This window comes from Euprymna scolopes, chromosome 31 (genome assembly GCF_053919585.1).
Source record: "Euprymna scolopes isolate OS-2025 chromosome 31, ASM5391958v1, whole genome shotgun sequence".
Taxonomy (NCBI): Eukaryota; Metazoa; Mollusca; class Cephalopoda; order Sepiida; family Sepiolidae; genus Euprymna; species Euprymna scolopes.
The window spans coordinates 74,156,185-74,180,070 of NC_136512.1; the positions used below are offsets into that span (position 1 = coordinate 74,156,185).

Consider the following 23,886-nt stretch of genomic DNA (forward strand, 5'->3'; position numbering starts at 1 on the left):
AAACAGGGTTCATGCAGATTTTCAATGTCCCTTTTCAAAGTTTTTTCAAGGCTTTCTCCAGACAAAATCCAAGATCCAAAACAAAATTTGGGGTTTGTTTGACAATCCACAGCGATTCAAAAAAGTGACCAAAAAGATACAACAAATAAATGTTACCATAGTCAATAAAAGTTACTTTGAAATCTACCTGCATGGTTTTTTTTTTTTTGGTGTTTACAAGTAGTTTTAAATGTTTTTTTTATTTCATCTCAAATATTAATTCTCTGCATGGCTTTTAAATTTCCAACCAAGATGGTGGCCATTTTTTTTCTATTTTTTGGGGTCCGGCTATCCTCAGTTTCAATAGTATTCTTTTTTTCGGAGAGAGGGATGAGGGAGAGGAACTCATCGGTTAGTTGGTTGTTTTAAGGCATATCAACCCTTTTCAGGTTATTTAATGCCGAATCCAGTGATTTTGAAGAAATTTTTTTAAAATAGAATATAGTTTTTTTTCAAATCGGTTTCTATTTAACCCATAGTTGGGACCCTAACAGGTACTCTCACTCCGGGTCAGAGTGGACCTGGGAGCAATGGCAATTAAGGGGTGGCTCCACACTCTCCCCAAAGCTTGCCAGCTGGGGCCTCACCATCGGATATAGTTTAAGGTCATAGCCAGAACCGAAACTCATTGGAGAGTCCCGCAAGGAAAGTATATTTTCTTTTTTAGAGAGGGTGGGAGTCGATTTTATTTATGGTGGCATACTCCATGCATGGACAAATGGTGACTTTGTAGAGATACAGAATACTCTTAGGTGTGAGTAGTTTTCTAGCATAGCAGAGAGAACCCACATCTTTGCAGCAGCCTTGGCAATGTCTTCAATATTCAATGTCTTTGTTCCAATTTATGTTGCCTGTTAACGTTAAGCCAAGGAGTTCGAACAAAGAGCTTTTATGTATTAGTCATGATAATTAGTGGCTGAGAAAGTAGTTTGCATGAAAATTTGTTTAGAACCTAAGTGGAGTGGAGGTGCTATCTTTCTTGGTGCTGCATATGGACCCATAAATCTCATCAGGTTATTCATCTAGGAAAAGGAATAGTGATATTAAACCTGTGCTACTAACCTTGCATGTCAGCCCCAAACCAACAGGTAAAAGAGGCTTCCTTAGTCTTGGTTGACAACCTTTTTAAAGTTGGTAACTAAAAACAAATTATCTGGTTTGCATCTGTCAGGCAAACATATATGGCTCTGGGTAGTCCTAGAGTGTTCAGTCTCCCAGACCTTGTCTCATGTGTCTTGGGTGGAGTTAGTTTATTGCTTACTGATTGAGGCGCCCCTATGGGGAAATAACAACGAAGCTATTCAGGTAATATTTTAAAGGCCAGAGTGCTCTCCCTTTAGGAGGTACTGGCTTCATCCTTTCTGCAGTTTACTACAGTGAGAAAGATGTAGGTACCTACTTCATGCACGATAGCTTTGTCGAGATATAGGATACGGGTTAGTGAGAGTATTTTTTTTTTTTTTTTTTTTAGCTCAGTAGAGATTTACCCAGATGAGAGTGCTAATGGGATTACACAGGTAGTTTTTGTTTTTATTCAGAATGCCTCTTATTTGGGGAAAAGGACATCTCGGTATGGGGGGGGGGGAATTTGAATTGATTAACTTACTCTGTGAGGGCAAGTTCACTAGTCATCTCATCGTCTTTGTTGAAGAGCAGAATCAAAAAATGGTATCTCGTTTGACCCTGCTTGATTGGAGGATCCAAACTGACCTAAAAGAGAAAAGACAAGAAATGTGATTTTTAGTATTGGACGACACACCCAACTGAACGCGGTTCATTAAATAAAATAACGTTTGTTTAAATTTTATCACAATCAAATAATCCTCTGCTTCTCTCGTTTTGATTTTCTGATCATTTTACTTTTATGGTGGTGAGGCATCCTATCAGATGCCAGACATTCACCCACTATTTGAGTCACCCCAACAGAGAGATCTTTTTGAAGGTTCTAACCATTCTTTTGAGTGCAATTATTTATATTTCTGTTGCACTTGATTCACTGAGTATATTTGATAGGTAGTTTTTGAAATTGTTTTTTGCGAACCGGTTGCTCCTATAATTACTGGAATGATGAAGATCTTCCCAAGATTCCAGTTTCTTTTCATGTCATACATAAAACCTTGGTATTTCGTTATCTTTTCCCTCTCAACTCTGTTAAGGCCAGCATCATTAATGAAAGCCAATGTATATTTATTTGCATACAAATATATTTTTTATTTAGTACTAGCAGGGTGGGCGCCTGGCTTTGCCCAGTTGTAAAATATGCTTAAATATATTTTGATTTGTCCAAATTTCATACATATTATTATAGAGTCGTGATTAAAAAGTGGGTGCCATCAGCTAGAATCAAAACTGAAAGCAAAACTGTAGCATTCAAAAGCTGGCGACGTTACCACTGTAACGGCATGACACGTACATGAACGGATTAAAAATTAAAATAAATTAAGATGAATGTACAAAATTATTATTATTATTATTCGCGGCCATTATTCTCCAAACGCTGTTTTCACTTCTACGACGTTCGCCATTACGTCCTAGCAGTTACCGCCCCTTTCACTCCGAGAGCGGAGATGCCGTGACGCAACCCGGACTTGCTCACTTCCGGATCACGTGACTCGCCTCCGCTCCTTACGCTATCTGCTGCCCGCGTGACGGCACGTTCGCTGAATTATTCCACCGACTTAAATTTAGTCATGGGATTTTTTTTTAACATATTTTATTATTAACATTATTTGATGTTTGATTTAAAAGAAATTCGTTTATTCTTTATTTTTTTGCGGTTGTTTTTTTTCTTTTTTCCTTTATCATTGAGATCATCATGAGATCAACAAAAAGTGTCGAAAGCGAGAAAATGCTGAATTGAATATAAAATTAAAAGAAAAGATCCATGAAAGAACAGTCCATAAAAAATTCAATCATTTGAAACTCCTGGATCTGCTTTGCGACTTTTAGTTTCAGAAGTGACAGAGTTTGAAAATATAAAGGCACACAGACATATAGCCTTTTATGTATTAACTTTTTCATTCTTCGATCTGTAATAAAGAGCAATGTGATTTGTATCTTTATTCCGATATGATTTTTTATATGCTAACATATCACAGAATAGTTCTTCGAGTCACATTGAAATGGTATTATTATATTTATTTATTTACACATGGCGCCATAAAATAATATCTTGTTTTCTGTGAATTTAATTGTTTTTTTTTTTTCCCCTGGAAGAGTAGTTATCTATATATCTATAAAAAGTGAAATTATCTGTCTGTGTGTGTGTGTACAACTCCCTACCAAACTCCTCTGTCAATTTTCAGTCTACAGACTCGAGATTTGACATTAGGAGTATTGAGATTTGGGAAAATCTTTTTAATCGGTTTTCGGCCAGGAATTTGGCTGTCAAGGGGTCAAAATTAAACGATTTGACCTTTGAAAACTTTGGGTCTAAACACTTGAAGTTTTAGATGTTGGTTACTTGGACATGGATCAAACTTTTTAATTTGATTTGAGCCTCCCCAAAAAATAAATGTTAAGGGGTTAAAATTTTAAAAAATTTGACCTCTGTGTCTCTACCAAATTACTCAGCCAATTTCTGGTCTAAACATTTGAAATTTTACATAAAGGATATTCAGAGATAGGGCGAGCTAGCTTTTTAATCGGTTTGGGTTGAAAATTTGAGCTGCCAAGGGGTCAAAGTTCCAAAGATTTGACCTTTGCGGTGTCTAGTAAACTACTCAACCAATTTTGGGTCTAAACACTTGAAATTTATACATAAGTATTCAGACACGTGGCAAGTATTTTAATCAGTTTTGGGGCGAAAATTTGGCTGCCAAAATGTCAAAGTTGACCTTTGCAGAGTCTACCAAATTCCTCCGCCAGTTTTGGGTCTAAAACTCGAAATTTTAGATATAGGTTACCTGAACACGAGTCAAACTTTTTAATTATATATAATATATATATACATATATATATATATAGATATATATATATAGCAAATTATAGTGATTCAATGAAATTTAAAAAAAACTTCATTCAAACCAAGGATTTTTTATTATTCCAAGTAAGACAAAGAATACTTTCGAAATTTTATCTCCTTATCCTATAGGGTTTCGATGCCTACCATCTCTTCAGAGGAGAAAATGTTAGCAAATAGATATAACGGTATTCACCCTATTTGCTAAAGTCAGTCAGACATGGAAAATCATAATCAAAAATTGATTAAATAGAAGTCACATAGCAGGGGAAATTGAAGAAAAGGATATAAAGGTTTAGTTCCATAGTTTATATCCTTTTCTTCGATTTCCCCTGCTATGTGTGTGTGTGTTTTTTTTTGTTTTTTTTTACAAGGTGGTCACCACTTATCAAGGCCCGGAAGCCACTCAGGGATAAGGGTTATTGTAAGTACTGTACGTTAGTGTGGATATTTAATAAAGTGTCTACTTAAGGGGGCAGTTCATCAGGAATTTGTTTACGTTGGACTTGAAGACATCCAAGTTTTAGTCAGGAGGGAAGAAGGCAGATGGAACAGAGTTCCACAGACGTGCAGTTCTAGACTTCTAGTTAATCAATTTTTAATTATGATTTTCCATACACTGCCCGAGTGTTTGCAAGGGGTGGGGGTGTTAATAAAAACCTAAGAATAAGCGAAGTAAAAAAAGAAAACAGAAAGTGGGGGGTACCCAGGGGATGGGGGTAATCAAAACATCGAAAAAAAAAAAAAAAAAAAAAAACCCAACGTAAGGTGAACGAATGATGTTAAATGTAAAAATCGAAAAAAGAAAACAGAAAAACGAATGTTAAAAAAAAAACATGTGAAAAATGGCTTAAATAAGCCTGTTTCGATATTAAAATTTAAAAAATCGGTGGGTACCCGGGTGTTTGTGTGTGTGTGTGTGTGTGTATGGTCGGGGGTGGAGGTGTTAATGAAAACCTAAGAATAAGTGAAGTAAAAAAAAAGAAAAAAAAAAAGACAAAAAAAAAAAACCGAACGTTACGTGAAAAATAGCTTAAATAACACTGGTTCAATATTTAAATAAAAAAAAAAAAAAAAAAAAAAAAAAAAATCGAGAAAAAATCTCACACCACTATTCAAACCCAAAACGTTTAGATAATGAACCAACGCGCTAACCAACTGAGCTAACACGGCGTACATGAAATTTAGTCAGTTCTTCAACTATTTAAACTAAATCAGGTCATGACGTCATCTGACGCATGCGTAGAACCGGTCGTCGTCATGAGAGGACGGTTTTTGTTGAAAAAGGAAAACAAATGACTATGATTGAAACATTGATAAAGGTGCAGTATCTTTTCACCCACAAAAACTCCTTTAAAATTACCACTATTATAGGTTTTTGATGGTGCTGAAAACGAAAATAGCATTTAAAATTCCAGGAAATGAGTAGTTTCCAAGATACAAAGAAATTATTTTTTTTTATATTATTTTTTTTTTTCTATATTATTTAATGTAAAATGAACACCAACTTTATAGCCATCTTTTTTTTGGGGGTGGGGGAATCTGTTTTTTTTAAGGGTGATGTTTATTTGGTAATTGTGGCCTGGTAGACCAACACAAAACCTAACTAAAAAAAAAAAAAAAAAAAAAAAAAAAAAAAAAAAAAAAATTTCTATAGGTTTTCAGGTGTGATTTTAGGGATTTTTTTTGTTCGCTTTTTTTGCACTTACCACAAAAAACATTTGCCGTCGATCATTATGGGGCAATAAAAAGAGTCGCAATACCGTCGCATACGGAATCTTGTAATCAAACGTTTTGCCGTGAAGTTGTAAAAAGCTTGGGTAAATTTTGATATCATAGCGACCCCTGAAAAGGAAGACGAAAACAAACATGTTAAAATCAACGCATACAGTTTATCTTAACTATTATACAATTGTGTGTGTGCGTGTTTGTTTCTTATGGACTCCAAAATGGCTGAGCAAAATTTTTTATGAAATTTCACACAAAGGTCCTATATCTGCTTGGCAGTGTTCTTAGATAGTATAATGTTATTATTAATGTTTATTGTCCAATTTCTACTGTACACTCTTTAACCCTTATCCTTGAGTGGCCTCTGGGCCTTGATAATGTGGTGATGCCTATGTAAAAAAAAAAAAAAAAAAAAAAAGTCTTTGATAAGTATTGATAATCCAAATAATCCAATCAAAGAAGGCACACATGATTTTGACCAAAGTTAACACCTTACATAGCCTAACATCACAAGTGTATTTGAGTAGATTTATTACCACACAAAGGCCCGACATATACAAATCAACAACAGGTTCTTTTATATGACAGGGGTGTGTTTGAAAGGCATGTTTCTGTTTAAAGCACAATTGCACCATGACACTTGACCTTTTTTCTTTTAAACTTAAATTCAAACCATTATCACTGCACAAGCAGTAAGGTCAGACATAAAATCAACAGTAGGTTCTTTGATATGACAGGGGCGTGTTTGAAATGAATGTTTCTGCTTAGAACACAACTCAAACATGATACTAGACTTTTGCATTTTAAACCTTAATTCAAGCCATTATATAAAAAATGATTTTATAAAATCAACAGTAGGTTCTCTACAGTGCAACTAAGTCACCGCGAGAGGCATGTGAAGCTTTGTCTCGACGCATCGTGATATGTCACCAACTAGAGCAGGCAATTACTCGATTTGATTGAAAAATGGGGGATTTCACCGATTTCAATGAAATAAAAATATGGGAGTGTGAAATATTCCTTAATCATCCAATTCTGGACAATGATAGGTCTCCTTGCTATATATATCTTTAATTTTATAGAAGGAATTAGACCTGGAGTCTAAAGAGCAAAGTTTATTTTAATGTGTCAATACTTTAAAATAATCTTGCTCATAATAATGTGGATATAGAAGAGTTCAATAGGTATGTTTCTCCTGGATGGTTTTTTGAGACCAAAACACGGAAGCACAAACACAAACTTTACTGAACAGCTTAAAACAAATTTCCTAGTGAATCTCAATAAGGACCATCAACCTAACTTATACAAAATGCGAGTTTTATTTAAGTAGGCGAGGGAGGGGAGAGAGAGTACGGAGAGAGAAGGCGAGGGGGAGAGAGAGAGACAACGAGAAGGAGAAGGCGAGAGGGAGAGACAACGAGAGGAGAAGGCGAGAGGGAGAGACAACGAGAGGAGAAGGCGAGAGGGAGAGACAACGAGAGGAGAAGGCGAGAGAGAGAGACAACGAGAGGAGAAGGCGAGAGAGAGAGACAACGAGAGGAGAAGGCGAGAGAGAGAGACAACGAGAGGAGAAGGCGAGAGAGAGATAGAGAGACAACGAGAGGAGAAGGCGAGAGAGAGAGAGAGACAACGAGAGGAGAAGGCGAGAGAGACAACGAGAGGAGAAGGCGAGAGAGACAACGAGAGGAGAAGGCGAGAGAGACAACGAGAGGAGAAGGCGAGAGAGACAACGAGAGGAGAAGGCGAGAGAGACAACGAGAGGAGAAGGCGAGAGAGACAACGAGAGGAGAAGGCGAGAGAGACAACGAGAGGAGAAGGCGAGAGAGACAACGAGAGGAGAAGGCGAGAGAGAGAGAGAGAGAGGAGAAGGCGAGAGAGAGAGAGAGACAACGAGAGGAGAAGGCGAGAGAGAGAGAGAGACAACGAGAGGAGAAGGCGAGAGAGAGAGAGAGACAACGAGAGGAGAAGGCGAGAGAGAGAGAGAGACAACGAGAGGAGAAGGCGAGAGAGAGAGAGAGACAACGAGAGGAGAAGGCGAGAGAGAGAGAGACAACGAGAGGAGAAGGCGAGAGAGAGAGAGACAACGAGAGGAGAAGGCGAGAGAGAGAGAGACAACGAGAGGAGAAGGCGAGAGAGAGAGAGACAACGAGAGGAGAAGGCGAGAGAGAGAGACAACGAGAGTGGAAGGCGAGAGAGAGAGAGACAACGAGAGGAGAAGGCGAGAGAGAGAGAGACAACGAGAGGAGAAGGCGAGAGAGAGAGAGACAACGAGAGGAGAAGGCGAGAGAGAGAGACAACGAGAGGAGAAGGCGAGAGAGAGAGAGAGACAACGAGAGGAGAAGGCGAGAGAGAGAGAGAGACAACGAGAGGAGAAGGCGAGAGAGAGAGAGAGACAACGAGAGGAGAAGGCGAGAGAGAGAGAGAGACAACGAGAGGAGAAGGCGAGAGAGAGAGAGAGACAACGAGAGGAGAAGGCGAGAGAGAGAGAGAGACAACGAGAGGAGAAGGCGAGAGAGAGAGAGAGACAACGAGAGGAGAAGGCGAGAGAGAGAGAGAGACAACGAGAGGAGAAGGCGAGAGAGAGAGAGAGACAACGAGAGGAGAAGGCGAGAGAGAGAGAGAGACAACGAGAGGAAAAGGCGAGAGAGAGAGAGAGACAACGAGAGGAAAAGGCGAGAGAGAGAGAGAGACAACGAGAGGAGAAGGCGAGGGAGAGAGAGAGACAACGAGAGGAGAAGGCGAGGGAGAGAGAGAGACAACGAGAGGAGAAGGCGAGAGAGAGAGAGAGACAACGAGAGGAGAAGGCGAGGGAGAGAGAGAGACAACGAGAGGAGAAGGCGAGGGAGAGAGAGAGACAACGAGAGGAGAAGGCGAGAGAGAGAGAGAGACAACGAGAGGAGAAGGCGAGGGAGAGAGAGAGACAACGAGAGGAGAAGGCGAGGGAGAGAGAGAGACAACGAGAGGAGAAGGCGAGAGAGAGAGACAACGAGAGGAGAAGGCGAGAGAGAGAGACAACGAGAGGAGAAGGCGAGAGAGAGAGCAACGAGAGGAGAAGGCGAGAGAGAGAGACAACGAGAGGAGAAGGCGAGAGAGAGAGACAACGAGAGGAGAAGGCGAGAGAGAGAGACAACGAGAGGAGAAGGCGAGAGAGAGAGACAACGAGAGGAGAAGGCGAGAGAGAGAGACAACGAGAGGAGAAGGCGAGAGAGAGAGACAACGAGAGGAGAAGGCGAGAGAGAGAGACAACGAGAGGAGAAGGCGAGAGAGAGAGACAACGAGAGGAGAAGGCGAGAGAGAGAGACAACGAGAGGAGAAGGCGAGAGAGAGAGACAACGAGAGGAGAAGGCGAGAGAGAGAGACAACGAGAGGAGAAGGCGAGAGAGAGAGACAACGAGAGGAGAAGGCGAGAGAGAGAGACAACGAGAGGAGAAGGCGAGAGAGAGAGACAACGAGAGGAGAAGGCGAGAGAGAGAGACAACGAGAGGAGAAGGCGAGAGAGAGAGACAACGAGAGGAGAAGGCGAGAGAGAGAGACAACGAGAGGAGAAGGCGAGAGAGAGAGACAACGAGAGGAGAAGGCGAGAGAGAGAGACAACGAGAGGAGAAGGCGAGAGAGAGAGACAACGAGAGGGGAAGGCGAGAGAGAGAGACAACGAGAGGGGAAGGCGAGAGAGAGAGACAACGAGAGGAGAAGGCGAGAGAGAGAGACAACGAGAGGAGAAGGCGAGAGAGAGAGACAACGAGAGGAGAAGGCGAGAGAGAGAGACAACGAGAGGAGAAGGCGAGAGAGAGAGACAACGAGAGGAGAAGGCGAGAGAGAGAGACAACGAGAGGAGAAGGCGAGAGAGAGAGAGACAACGAGAGGAGAAGGCGAGAGAGAGAGAGAGAGACAACGAGAGGAGAAGGCGAGAGAGAGAGAGACAACGAGAGGAGAAGGCGAGAGAGAGAGAGACAACGAGAGGAGAAGGCGAGAGAGAGAGAGACAACGAGAGGAGAAGGCGAGAGAGAGAGAGACAACGAGAGGAGAAGGAGAGAGAGAGAGAGACAACGAGAGGAGAAGGAGAGAGAGAGAGAGACAACGAGAGGAGAAGGAGAGAGAGAGAGAGACAACGAGAGGAGAAGGCGAGAGAGAGAGACAACGAGAGGAGAAGGCGAGAGAGAGAGACAACGAGAGGAGAAGGCGAGAGAGAGAGACAACGAGAGGAGAAGGCGAGAGAGAGAGACAACGAGAGGAGAAGGCGAGAGAGAGAGACAACGAGAGGAGAAGGCGAGAGAGAGAGACAACGAGAGGAGAAGGCGAGAGAGAGAGACAACGAGAGGAGAAGGCGAGAGAGAGAGACAACGAGAGGAGAAGGCGAGAGAGAGAGACAACGAGAGGAGAAGGCGAGAGAGAGAGACAACGAGAGGAGAAGGCGAGAGAGAGAGACAACGAGAGGAGAAGGCGAGAGAGAGAGACAACGAGAGGAGAAGGCGAGAGAGAGAGACAACGAGAGGAGAAGGCGAGAGAGAGAGACAACGAGAGGAGAAGGCGAGAGAGAGAGACAACGAGAGGAGAAGGCGAGAGAGAGAGACAACGAGAGGAGAAGGCGAGAGAGAGAGACAACGAGAGGAGAAGGTGAGAGAGAGACAACGAGAGGAGAAGGTGAGAGAGAGAGAGACAACGAGAGGAGAAGACGAGAGAGAGAGAGACAACGAGAGGAGAAGACGAGAGAGAGAGAGAGACAACGAGAGGAGAAGGCGAGAGAGAGAGACAACGAGAGGAGAAGGCGAGAGAGAGAGAGAGACAACGAGAGGAGAAGGCGAGACAGAGAGAGACAACGAGAGGAGAAGGCGAGAGAGAGAGAGAGACAACGAGAGGAGAAGGCGAGAGAGAGAGAGAGACAACGAGAGGAGAAGGCGAGAGAGAGAGAGAGACAACGAGAGGAGAAGGCGAGAGAGAGAGAGACAACGAGAGGAGAAGGCGAGAGAGAGAGAGAGACAACGAGAGGAGAAGGCGAGAGAGAGAGAGAGACAACGAGAGGAGAAGGCGAGAGAGAGAGACAACGAGAGGAGAAGGCGAGAGAGAGAGAGAGACAACGAGAGGAGAAGGCGAGAGAGAGAGAGAGAGACAACGAGAGGAGAAGGCGAGAGAGAGAGAGAGACAACGAGAGGAGAAGGCGAGAGAGAGAGAGAGACAACGAGAGGAGAAGGCGAGAGAGAGAGAGAGACAACGAGAGGAGAAGGCGAGGGAGAGAGAGAGACAACGAGAGGAGAAGGCGAGGGAGAGAGAGACAACGAGAGGAGAAGGCGAGGGAGAGAGAGAGACAACGAGAGGAGAAGGCGAGGGAGAGAGAGAGAGACAACGAGAGGAGAAGGCGAGGGAGAGAGAGAGACAACGAGAGGAGAAGGCGAGAGAGAGAGACAACGAGAGGAGAAGGCGAGAGAGAGAGACAACGAGAGGAGAAGGCGAGAGAGAGAGACAACGAGAGGAGAAGGCGAGAGAGAGAGACAACGAGAGGAGAAGGCGAGAGAGAGAGACAACGAGAGGAGAAGGCGAGAGAGAGAGACAACGAGAGGAGAAGGCGAGAGAGAGAGACAACGAGAGGAGAAGGCGAGAGAGAGAGACAACGAGAGGAGAAGGCGAGAGAGAGAGACAACGAGAGGAGAAGGCGAGAGAGAGAGACAACGAGAGGAGAAGGCGAGAGAGAGAGACAACGAGAGGAGAAGGCGAGAGAGAGAGACAACGAGAGGAGAAGGTGAGAGAGAGACAACGAGAGGAGAAGGTGAGAGAGAGACAACGAGAGGAGAAGGTGAGAGAGAGAGAGACAACGAGAGGAGAAGACGAGAGAGAGAGAGACAACGAGAGGAGAAGACGAGAGAGAGAGAGACAACGAGAGGAGAAGACGAGAGAGAGAGAGACAACGAGAGGAGAAGGCGAGAGAGAGAGAGACAACGAAGGGAGAAGGAGAGAGAGAGAGTACGAAGGGAGAAGGCGAGAGAGAGAGAGTACGAAGGGAGAAGGCGAGAGAGAGAGAGTACGAAGGGAGAAGGCGAGAGAGAGAGAGAGTACGAAGGGAGAAGGCGAGAGAGAGAGAGAGTACGAAGGGAGAAGGCGAGAGAGAGAGAGTACGAAGGGAGAAGGCGAGAGAGAGAGAGAGAGAGTACGAAGGGAGAAGGCGAGAGAGAGAGTAAAAATAGGGTAATTTTTATTTTAAAAGCAAAGTCGCCAGCAAATCGTTATACCTGGGTGTGAGACATTGGACTGAGGTAAATGTAACAATGGCATCACCGGTGGCTTGGATGATGTCTGCCTTCGACATGACATTTGTGTAGAACTCTTGGACAACGTCCTTCTCTAGTTCGGATGGAATGTGAAACCGAAGTTCCATTAAGGAAACGGCAGCATCGTCATTCTGGTGAAATTCCAGGGTCACTTCATTCTTGTTGGTGGTTGTGTGCGATACGTTGGTCAGTGGAATCTCAAAGGCCAGATTTTTGTCCACCTCAAAGTTTAGAGCATTTCCTGAAACAGAAAAAAAAAAAAAAAAAAAAAAAAAATTAGAACAGTTTTTTTGTTTATTATTATGAAATGAATATTAAAATTTGAGAAAGTGTTTTTTTTTTGTTAAAAATTTCTTCAAGAGTAAAAAAAAAAAAAAAAAAAAAAAAAAATTAAAGAAAAAGAATCGCTTGGAAAAGACTCAAGAGTCAAAAGTTTTCTATGCATCTTTTAAGATAAATATTACAAATAAAATATTCATGAACATGTTTTGGCCTATCTCATTTATCAGCGCAGCTGCTGAGGTTCGATCTTGCAACCAGTTAAAGGGTTGAAAGTAAACAAATATTTCTTTTAAAGAAAAACTACAAATAATAATAATAATAAAAAAAACAACAACAAATAATAAAAAACAAAAAATAATAAAAAACAAAAAATAAAAAAACAACAAATAAAAACAACAAATAATAAAAACAACAAATAATAAAAACAACAAATAATAAAAACAACAAATAATAAAAACAACAAATAATAAAAACAACAAATAATAAAAACAACAAATAATAAAAACAACAAATAATAAAAACAACAAATAATAAAAAAAACACACACAAAAAAAACAACAAATAATAATAAAAAAACAACAACAAATAATAAAAAACAACAAATAATAATTAAAAAAAAAACCAACAAATAATAATAATAATAATAATAAAAAAAGTTTTTTTTTGGCTTTCTTAAATTTCAAATTTTAATAAATAAAAAATTGAAAGGAATCACTTCTAGCATCGGAAAATAAGCACAAATTTTTCCAATTTCGATACCGATTCCGATACCCCCCAAAAGCTCCTGACTTTTTCCAATTCCTGATTAATCATCCTAATACTAACCAATACCCCCCTCCCCACCCTATCATCATCAGAGGACGATTACTTAATAGCATTGAATCTTGTGATATCCAGCATCTGGAGAGAGAGAGCTAGCTACTCAAATGGTGAATGGTCTATTGGATCGTCCCCATGAACGCCAACTCAAAAAGCTTAAGCTTTTCTTCTTCAAGTGCTGATGATTAAGCTGTGATCTCATTTTTGCTCCATCAATGGTCACTATGATATATCTCAGGACTTATTCACTTCTGCACCAGAAGGAGGTTTATGTGGACCCTGTAAGTTTGATTGAATTAAAGGAAGGCCGTTTTTTAATCAGAATCTCTGGACTTCGGAACAAACTGCCAAGTAACTAAATGCACTAAACAATTTATGGTGAATTTAAACACGTGCTCAGCTACTGTGTCCTCTTCTGTGTAAATTTCTACCATCCTTTTCCCTACATGACAATTGGAGTATGATTTCTTTTGCCAAATAAATTGAATAAAAAAAAAATTGGACAAGAGCAGATTTTGACACACATATACCGATTTGACAAGGGAAGCAACTCATTTAACCAAGAAAGACAACTTACCATGAAACCGAGCAATGCCCCAATTCCAACCTTTGACTGAGCAGTCGATTTTTTCAAGCGACGTGTTGTAGTTTTTTGACACAAATGAAGATAGGCGATCATATTCCTGCAAGAAAACGAAATACTTATAAACTTTTGTATATAAATAAATAAATAAAACATTGCTCCATTAATATTCATATAAAATATTGTCTAAATTAGTGAAGTAACTCCCCCCCTCCCCATGTAAAGTATCAATTAGTACGGTAAGGAGACCCCCCCCCGATTTCCTCTATATTAAAAAAAGAAAAAACAAAAAATGAAGAAAAATCTGTATGATGTAAACACGTGACAAACCGAAAATAAAAAAGTTTAATTGATCAAGCAGTTTTATTTTTAAATAAGAAAATCAAATTCTGAGTAACCAAAGAGCAGCTGTCTTGTCTGGCATTTTCAAAACAATTTAAAAAATAAAAGAGGATAACTCAACAATAATTCAAACTTGTGATATTTTTGTTTACAAATTCCCATTAATTGATTAAAAATGATTTATGAATTCCCGTTAATTGATTAAAAATGATTTATGAATTCCCGTTAATTGATTAAAAATGATTTTTGAATTCCCGTTAATTGATTAAAAATGATTTTTGAATTCCCGTTAATTGATTAAAAATGATTTTCTTTATGAAAATAAAACTACTTGATCAATTTATATAATTTTTGGAATATGATATTTTCGTTTTGTTATGGATACGTAAATCAAACAAATTCTCAATTTTTGTTTTATAAATATAAGGTGAATTTCGTACAAGAGCAAACGTTTCGTTATGGAAAAAGATTTTCCTGAAATCAATTCAGACATGAGTATAGGAAGGGGAGGAGTTTGAGGTCTGTCTGCTTTCATCTTTGCTCATGACTAACATATCTTCAGACAAACCGATCTGGTAGCTCTAGATCTTTCTCCTAGAAGACATTGCTAGTCTTTCTCTATTACTATGGGAGGTGCACAACTGAGCTGTACTCCCTTCCCCAGAAAAAAAAAACAAAAACATTCAGAGCAAGTTTTCCTTTCTTCTTCTGTGTATCTAAAACCAAATTGAGTTTCTTTCAAAGAACCTCATCGTTGGAAACATTGCTGTGGGACTACAAAAAGGTAGGCAGGCCAGACGTCACAGAACAAGCTCTAATAGGTGACGTTCCTCATCCAAAATTGCTCAGTAATGTTATAAGAGCCGATCCTTCCCTCGCATACAAACTGTTCCTTTTGTAGACTGTTCTTATTATATACATCCAACCAGTCACAGGGGGGGGGGGCAACCAAAGGTGTCCAGCCCGCGACAATTAACTTCTCCTGCTGCAGTCTTTTAGTAAACACCATGTTTGGGCTGTACTGTTCATTTGATAGAAAATCCACAAACAGAGGGAGCTTTTCCCCTAACAAATGCGCCAACTCTAATGTTGACGGCTGAGTGTCTATGCACCACACACATACATGTCATATTTAGGAATGCGAGATCGCCCAGATCATGCTAGCTCAGACCTAGAATCCTTAACGACGACTCACTTGGAGGATGATACAGACCCAAATACGCAAGTAAAACCAAGACATGTTTCACCAGGAAACCAGGGCCTCTCTCTCGTGCTGTAGAACTTGGGTTCAAATCCAATTTTGATACTTACCGTTTCCTTGAGACCATCATACCGATGAATCATACCATTCTGGAGCATAATTTTCAAGCAGTTTCCACGTGCCCTCTTCAGCCATAACACGGTCTCAATATCCGAACTTGTGTACTGGTCAACCTTACCAGTTTTCAGGTTCTTAAAGATGACATTCTCGGACTGCAATTTTAATTTCCCAGGATTCTAGAGGAAAAAAAAAAAAATAAATAAAAAAAAAAAAATAATCATTTGGATTATGAATACAGGCGGTGAAGTGTTCTTTAACTTTGGCAGGCAATCACCTTGAGATGGTGTCTTGATAAAGACACTGGTCCCTTATCTCACTGGAGTTGGAATCAGAAAGGGTATCCAACCTATGAAAAATATTGCCCCAAGTGAGGAATAACTTTCAAATAGGCTGCAAAAATGGATTCAAATGGATTATGCAATTTAAAGACTTGGGCAGAGATAGATTAGTTTGGAAGTCAATTTCTGCAGCAAGTATTTGGATTATTTGAACAACTGTTCACATCTTGAGTGTCATTTTCACATTTCAGTCGATGTAACCTCCGAACTTCTTCTGGTGTATTGTTTGCAAGCACGAAGTGTACAAAGTAAAAATTCAGTTCTAAGTGACACTCTTCTGGAGGTTGAATGTTCAATCCTCAGTGCAGGCAATAATAACTAAGAATACAATTGTGAAATGGTTACGACTTCTACCCAATTATGGTGAATGGGATTAGAACAGGCTATCCCCATGGATTAATTAAATAAAGAGTTCCATTTGAAATTCCATAAAGATTTGACAAAGATTATAGAGTTCGACAACATACACCAGGGCTCTACATTGTGAGTGAAACAGTCGCATTTGCAATGGATTTTTCCAAGTGGCTACTAGAAATAATAAAATGCTTATCTTTTGGCGATTATTTTTTTTTTTTTTTACTGACAATCTTCCAAAGCTCATTACCGAGTGAAAAAAATAAAATTTCAATTTTTAAAAAAATAAATTAAGCAATAATTTTAACTCTCGACTTCTTTGCTGTATTCTTTCACATCTACAGTTTGTACTGAACACGTATTAATGCCTTGATGTGGCGCGAAATGTTATCATTTGCAAACACCAATGCCTTATGTTGGGCAAAATATATTCATCGCACACCATTGTGCTCTGAATTGATTGACTTTCATAATTACTTATAATGACTTCCAGAGACGAAATTAAGGTCTACATTTTGGCCTGTCCTTTGTCCGCTATTCGGGCGGTTATGCACAGTGAACTCCATGATGACTACTCGACTCACAGCATTCATCCTTGGAAGGCATCATTTTACTCATCGACCTGTTGCAGCTATTCTCCGAACAGTGTGGAGTATTGTATCCTACATTACACAAAGATAAACCATGAACTATTACCCTTTCTGGGTGTTACCAGCCCTGCTCAGCAGAAAGCAAAAGATGACACATCTTTTGTAATTTAGGTGTTTTTACTTTAATAAAATTTACGTTGAAGTTTAAAAGTGAGCCTGTTGTGATTTCTGACTTTTTTTCATTGTGCCAAGGGCAAATCCACGGCGAGAGAATATCTCATAGTTCGCAAGGTGTCCAAAATGTAACGGCAAAACACCGAGTGTCCTTTTCCTTTCAAGGACACTGATAACAGGGAATATACAATTATCCCCATTAGATAACGTAGTCCTTCTTAGAAAGGATTTTGATGTCATGGGGCACATTACAGAAAAATGACCCGTTAACTCACGAGTAGCGCATGAGTAAAGAAATCCCTTCTCCTTACATCTTGCCCTTTTGGACAAGATCAAAGTGTAATATCTGTTCCGACAGATGCTGCAAAGCTATGACTAGCACAGACCAGCTATGACTAGCACAGACCATATGTGGGGGTAACCCCACATATCTGACCTTGGTCACTGAAGGGGCAACCCTTCATACCAACAGTTTCTAATCCAGCTCCCACTTCCCTCCTCTCGGGAGCTGGATCTCCCTTTCCCTCCTCCCCCTTCCCCCTATCTCCACATTAAAAACGGCCTCCTGCCTAATTTGCTCAGTGGGGAAGCAAATAAATAAAAAGTGTAGTATCTGTTCTTCAGATGCTGCACTTCATTTTCTGGTTCTCTTTCGGTGGAGGAGAAATCCTTCACGACTGAGACAATTTTTATTTTTGTACCTTTTCTCCACGTTAAAAAACGACCCTGGTGTCTAACTCTGTCCCGTGGGGAGGCATAGTAAATAGGTACATTCTTGATCAGAGTGACTACCTAGACCATAACAGTATGGTCTGCTAAGTTACAAGCTGCAAATGTGTAGTTCAGCAGTGTAAATTATTTGACAGACAAGAAATTATAAAAACTATTTATTTTTATATAAAACACATTATTAGACCCTAAGGCTGAAATAAACCCCAAAAAATTTCATTTTTATTATTTTTTTTTATTTGACTAAATATACGACAATCGAGGCCGCCATATTATTTTTAAAATTTGGCCTTTCTAAGGTTTGACAGATTGGCCTTTTTTAACGCTCTTTCATGAAGTGTTTTTGGTAACCATTTCTTTTTGTTATATGTTCGTTTTTTTTTGACAACTTTTTCGAATCTGTGTGTACAGTAATACAAACCCAACGCTTTTGCCTCATTATAGCAACTCCAAAACTTGCTCATACTGTTTACGAGGGGCGTGCAATAAGTAATGCCCCTGACCCACTTCCAGTTGTCTAATCTAGCTGAAATTTTGCATGTGCAATGATTTATATCTCTATGGATTATGTGGCAAATTACAGCTCTGAACTAATTTGGCCTTAAAAAGGCCAATCTGTCAAACCTTAGAAAAACCAAATTTTACAAGCAATATGGCGGCCTCGAATGTCGTATATTAAGTCTAATAAAAACAAAAAAATGATGAAATTTTCTGGTTTTATTTCAACCTTAATAACGTGTTTTATATAAAAATAGTTTTTATACATTTTTGTTTAGCAAATAATTTACGCCGCTAAACTACACATTTACCTTAAGTTTTATACTAATCACCAGTATTATTAAGAAGTTTTGGAGGGATTCATGCCCTTTTTACGACTAGCAGTCTTACTAGAGACGCTGCCATACTGAAAACAGCTACCTCTGTCATTTGTCTTTGACAAGGCACATGGGTCTTCCTGTTATTAAGATATTCTTCTCCCGTTAAGAACGTTTTGGGTTTTCATGACTAGACACAGATTCGAAAAAGTTGTCAAAAAGCAAATACATAACAAATAAATGTTATCAAAGGCAAGATAAGTTACTTTTCTACCTAACTGGATAATTTGCGTTTTTATTTAATGTAACACGTTTATTCAGCTCGAAAAACATACAGTGTTTATCGATATATTGGAAAATTTAAAATGGCGCCGAACTCGCTGCTAAACACGGCAAGTTTGGGAAAATAAGTTAAAAATAAAAAATATACAAAATACTGTTAAAAACCTACCAAATATATGTCAGCCTATGTCACGGTAACATATAGAGCAAGTTTCTAACAGTATTTTATATATTTTTTTTATTTTTAACTCATTTTCCAAACTTACCATATTCAGCAGACAGTTTGGCGCGATTTTAAATTTTCCAATACATCGGCAAACACTGTATGTTTTTCGAGCTGAGTAAACGTGTTACATTAAATAAAAACACAAAAAAAATTATCCAGTTAGGTAGAAAAGTAACTTATCTTGCCTTTGATAACATTTATTTGTTATATGTTTTTTTTTTGACAACTTTTTCGAATCTGTGTGTACAGTAATACAAACCCAACGCTTTTGCCTCATTATAGCAACTCCAAAACTTGCTCATACTGTTTACGAGGGGCGTGCAATAAGTAATGCCCCTGACCCACTTCCAGTTATATTGATTTATATCTCTACGGATTATGTGGCAAATTACAGCTCTGAACTAATTGTGATTTCTGTTTCACAGGTGTTTGAACCCAGTCAGGTATGAAATGGAGCCTGTTGAATGTCGAGCAGTGATCCGGTTTTTGTATTTGAAAGGACGCATACCACAGGAGACTTTTGATGAAATGAAACAAACTTATGGTGATAATGCCCCATCATATAACCTTGTAAAACGCTGGCATCGTGAATTCAAACATAGCCGGAAGTTTGTGGAAACAGCTCCCAGACCTGGTCCCCCCGCCCCCTTCTGCCATTGATGAGGCATCTGTCTGTCAAGTTGAGGCTGCCATTTTGGAAGATCGGTGCATATTCGCCGATTAGCCCAAGATGTCAAGATTAGTACAAGGTCTGTGGAAACTATCATTCATGACCATTTGCATATGCATAAGGTGTCTGCCAGATGGATTCCCAGATTGCTCACACCATTCCAGAAGCGAGAACGCGTCGAGTGCTCGAGGATGAATTTGGAGATGTGCCAAGAAGATGAGTCAAAGTTTTTCAAAAGACTAATTACACAGGATGAAACCTGGGTCCATCACTATGATCCAGAGACCAAAGCTCAGTCAATGCAGTTGAAGCACTTGGACTCACCACCTCCAAAGAAGGCAAGGGTGCAGCCTTCCGCTGGTAAGGTCATGCTCACAGTCTTCTGGGATCAAGACGGAGGAATGATGACAGATTTCCTGGCAAAGGGTACCACAATTACAGGAGCCTATTATGCTTCACTTTTGAGGAAATTAAGGGAAGCTATCAAAATCAAGAGGCGGGGCAAGATCAGCAAAGGTACCCTCCTCCTGCAGAACAACGCTCTGATCCACAACTCGCATGTCGCCAAATCAGAAGCACAGGCGTGTGGTTATGAAATCCTTCCCCATCCTCCCTACTCTCCTGACCTTGCACCCTCTGACTTTCACCTCTTCCCAGCCATGAAGTTGTTTTTGAAAAGAAAGCATTTTTCCAGATGATGCAGCCTTGATTTCTGAAGTCACGTCGTGGTTGGAGGACCAACCTGGGGTGTTCTACAAAAACGGTCTCCAGAGCTGCATCAAACGATGGGATAAATGCATAACTCTGAGTGGTTCCTATGTAGAGAAAGACTAATAACTATGCCAAGTTTTGTTGCTCTACTGCTATGGGAAGCGAGTCAGGGCATTACTTATTGCACGCCTCTTGTATATCCATGTTGTAAAGGGTTAATGTTTTGCTGTGTTTATTCTAAGGGGTAAGGCGCTTCCCTCAACACCGGTGACAGACCCACCTTTTCCCGAAATCAGAACAAGACTGGATTTTCGGACCCCATCTTTGTACCATAACGCTTCTGCAGTTAAGAAGCGACCGTGTTATTCGGCACTTCTCCAGAATTCGGACGAAATTTTGCAGTCGATAAACGGAATTTTCAGATGAAAAACAATTGTTTTACCTGATTTTTTTTTTTGTTAATTCTAATAAGTTACAATGGTAGCTTCCAAATTATGCAGTCGAAATTACCTGAATATTACTGAATTATCAAAAAAATTCAATCGTGGTAACAGGGAGAAAATTGCCGCCATCTTGTTTAAATCGAAACGGAAAATTACCTCCTCTCTGAACTCTCCTGTGTCTTACGATCATCAAATTCTATTTTTTGCTTTTCCTTAATAAATAATTTTCTACGTTATAGATTTTCGCCATTTTTTGGATAATATGAGGAATATTGTTTTCATGTGAAATTCAGTATTACGATTTCCAAAATCTCGTTTCAATAGTGTAGAAGCGCATGTTATTCTTTAGATAGAATTTTTGATACTTATGCGGACTGAAAATAACTTTATTATTTTGACCCCCTTATAAAGTTTTTTTTTCCCCCCAACTTTTTATCGATTGGACACTAATCTACCGAATTATATAATATATATAAAACCCTCAATGTTTAGACATTTAGAAAGGGAGCTCAGTTTTTAATTACAACGTTCTAGTAAATCGATCCCCCATATTGGAAACACTCGATGAGAACACGTCACGTGGGAGAGTTTTATTTTTTTAATTTGCTGGAACTTAGTGAAAATTATTGTTTAAAAGAGTGGGTGTTCTTTTTTTTTTATTTTTTTTTTTATTGTTTGTTAAGATAGAGTCGACAGATCGTGTTTAAAAAAAATATATATATATCGTTTTAAGCAATAAAAAAAACAAAACAAAAAAACATGCACTTTGTCATGTCGAAAATAGTAATATATCCAAAAAGTACGAAAAAAAATCAGTAGAAAGTTATTTATCGTTAAAAGTAATTTTTAAGGAATATTGGGTAAAATTGCATTTTTCTTAGACCTTAGAAGTGGACAGTAAGTTTACACATAATCCGGCCGGAACGAATATTTTAGATTACTTGTTTATGGCGGCAATATTTGTTGTCTATAGCGATACTTTTTTTTTTTCGGGTTTGTATTACTGTACACATAGATTCGAAAAAGTTGTCAAAAAACAAATAAATGTTATCAAAGGCAAGATAAGTTACTTTTCTACCTAACTGGATATGTTTTTAGTGTTTTTATTCAATGTAACTTGTTTATTCAGCTCGAAAAGCATACAGTGTTTACCGAAGTATTGGAAAATTCAAAATGGCGGCCGACACTCTCTTTAACACGGTAAGTACAGGAAAAGATGTTATAAATAATAAACTAGACGGTATTATTATACAAACACCGTGACAGCGTTAGGGTTAGGGTTAGGGTTTAGGGTTAATTCGCTGTCACGGTGTTTGTATAAATTTACCGGTAAATACTGCATGTTTTTCGAGTTGAATAAACATGTTACATTGAATAAAAACACGAAAAATATATCCAGTTTGGTAGAAAAGTAACTTATCTTGCCTTTGATAACATTTATTTGTTATATATTTGTTGTTTTTTTTTTTACTTTTTTGAATCTATGTGTACAGTAATACAAACACTTGTTTTTGCTTAAAACGATATATTTAAAAAAAAAAAAAATCGATCTGTCGACTATATCTTAACAAGCACTTTTTTTTTTAAAAATTTTTTTGTGCAATCGATAATCAGCTGAAAAAAATTGAAAAAAAAATAAAATAAAATAAAGCGAAGGGTGTGCGTGCATTGTACAACCCTCGCCTTATTTTAAAAGGCCATTCTTAACATGAGGAAGGGATGGTGTTTTATAACTATTCCGTACTTCCTTAAAAAAAAAAAAAAAAAAAAAAAAAAAAGAAGAAATATATCGTTAAAATTGAAAATACTATTTGACCCCCCCCCCCAAAAAAAAACAGCACGGTAACATAAGTGCATAAACATCGAATTGTCTTGTTAAATTCAATTTTTACGGTATCATTCGTTTTATCAGATGAAGTACAGAATAGTTAACAAAGACCCAAACTCATCATGTGCAGAATTTGTTTTAACATTATTTTAGTTCGTAAACTGCAGAAGTAGTTGTTTTTCATTAAACAATCAGTTTTTTCTTTTATTTTTTAAGTTACATAAATAAATCAGAATTTTACCAAAAAGTTAACTGAATTTTATTTAATATAATTTATTTACGGGATTTTTAATTGCCTTTCTTCACGTGGGATTTTTTTTAAAACGTGATTGAATAAACATTAGCCAGTGCCATAAAGGCATATTTACTTACTTTAAATAACAAATAAACTCTTAATATATATTGAAAAAAAAAAAAGGAGAAAATAATAATCGGCATTAAATACACTTCCTCATGATCGGCAAAAAAAATCGGTACGAAAAAATCTAATGCTTTTTTTTTTTTGTTAAATCAATCCTTCGAAATAAATATTAAAAAGAGTTTTCAACTTACCAAAGCACCCCTGATTTCTTGTACAACATCGTTGTATTCGAGAACATCCCCCATAATTCATAAAAATTATTTTTTATTTTTTTTGTGAAACTCAGTCGAGATCAGAAAAAAAAGTGATGGCTTAAAAAAAAAAACGTGTTTTGGAAAGACACAAAAAAGCGGAAGTGAAACTTATGGCGCGAAATTATCTCCCCTTTGTTAAGATGTATGGATGCGCATAAATGTATAAATCAACTTATGACTGTAATGTTTTTATTAATATTATGCGGTGGAAAGACGATACTAAGAAAACCTTTCCGGCTTTGAAAAGTGTGCACTCCCCGGAAGGGGAGATACTCAGGTTGCCCTGAAATGAGAGCTCCTTTTATTGTGAGTGTCGACGGTCCTTGAAGTTCCTTTTATGAGTAAAAGAAAGCCTCTCCGACACCCGAGTGTTGTCACGTCGGGTTATAGTGGGGTGGGGGGATCTGTTCAAGATGATAGGATTGAGAGGCTTGGTGTTATGAATGCAGAGTGTTGCTCAGTATGGCCTTAGATGTCTGGTATGAGGTGTCTCGATAATTATGAGGTTTCACTGACCTGGCTGATAATTAGGTAGAAACTCTTTGCAGCAAACATAGTAGAGACGTCAAGGTGTGTGCGATGCGGGGAATAGATGGAAGATATCGACCACACTTTCTTCCACTGCGCTATCATATGTCTGTTGCATGAGTTAGTTGAAGGCTTCACAATTCGTATGTTGAACGGACAGTTCTTTGTTTTGGAGTCGGTTTCGACATGCTGCAATTGGGCACCAACCATAAGAAACGAGGAACACAATGTTTTTCTCTGCTTGCTAG

General features: G+C 39.0%; 1 protein-coding gene across 1 annotated transcript in view; it reads right to left on the reverse strand.

The window, feature by feature from the left end:
* Nucleotides 1–23,218, reverse strand: part of LOC145255821 (FACT complex subunit SSRP1-like) — a 50,800-nt gene extending 27,582 nt beyond the window's left edge. The window contains exons 1-6 of the mRNA XM_080114538.1: nt 23,048–23,218; nt 15,326–15,511; nt 13,667–13,772; nt 11,950–12,229; nt 5,710–5,845; nt 1,646–1,749 (exon numbers count right to left, since the gene is read on the reverse strand). Coding sequence (XP_079970664.1) covers nt 1,646–1,749; nt 5,710–5,845; nt 11,950–12,229; nt 13,667–13,772; nt 15,326–15,511; nt 23,048–23,101 — 866 coding nt within the window. The 5' untranslated portion in view covers nt 23,102–23,218. The remainder of the gene's footprint in view (nt 1–1,645; nt 1,750–5,709; nt 5,846–11,949; nt 12,230–13,666; nt 13,773–15,325; nt 15,512–23,047) is intronic.
* Nucleotides 23,219–23,886: the final 668 nt, after the last annotated feature.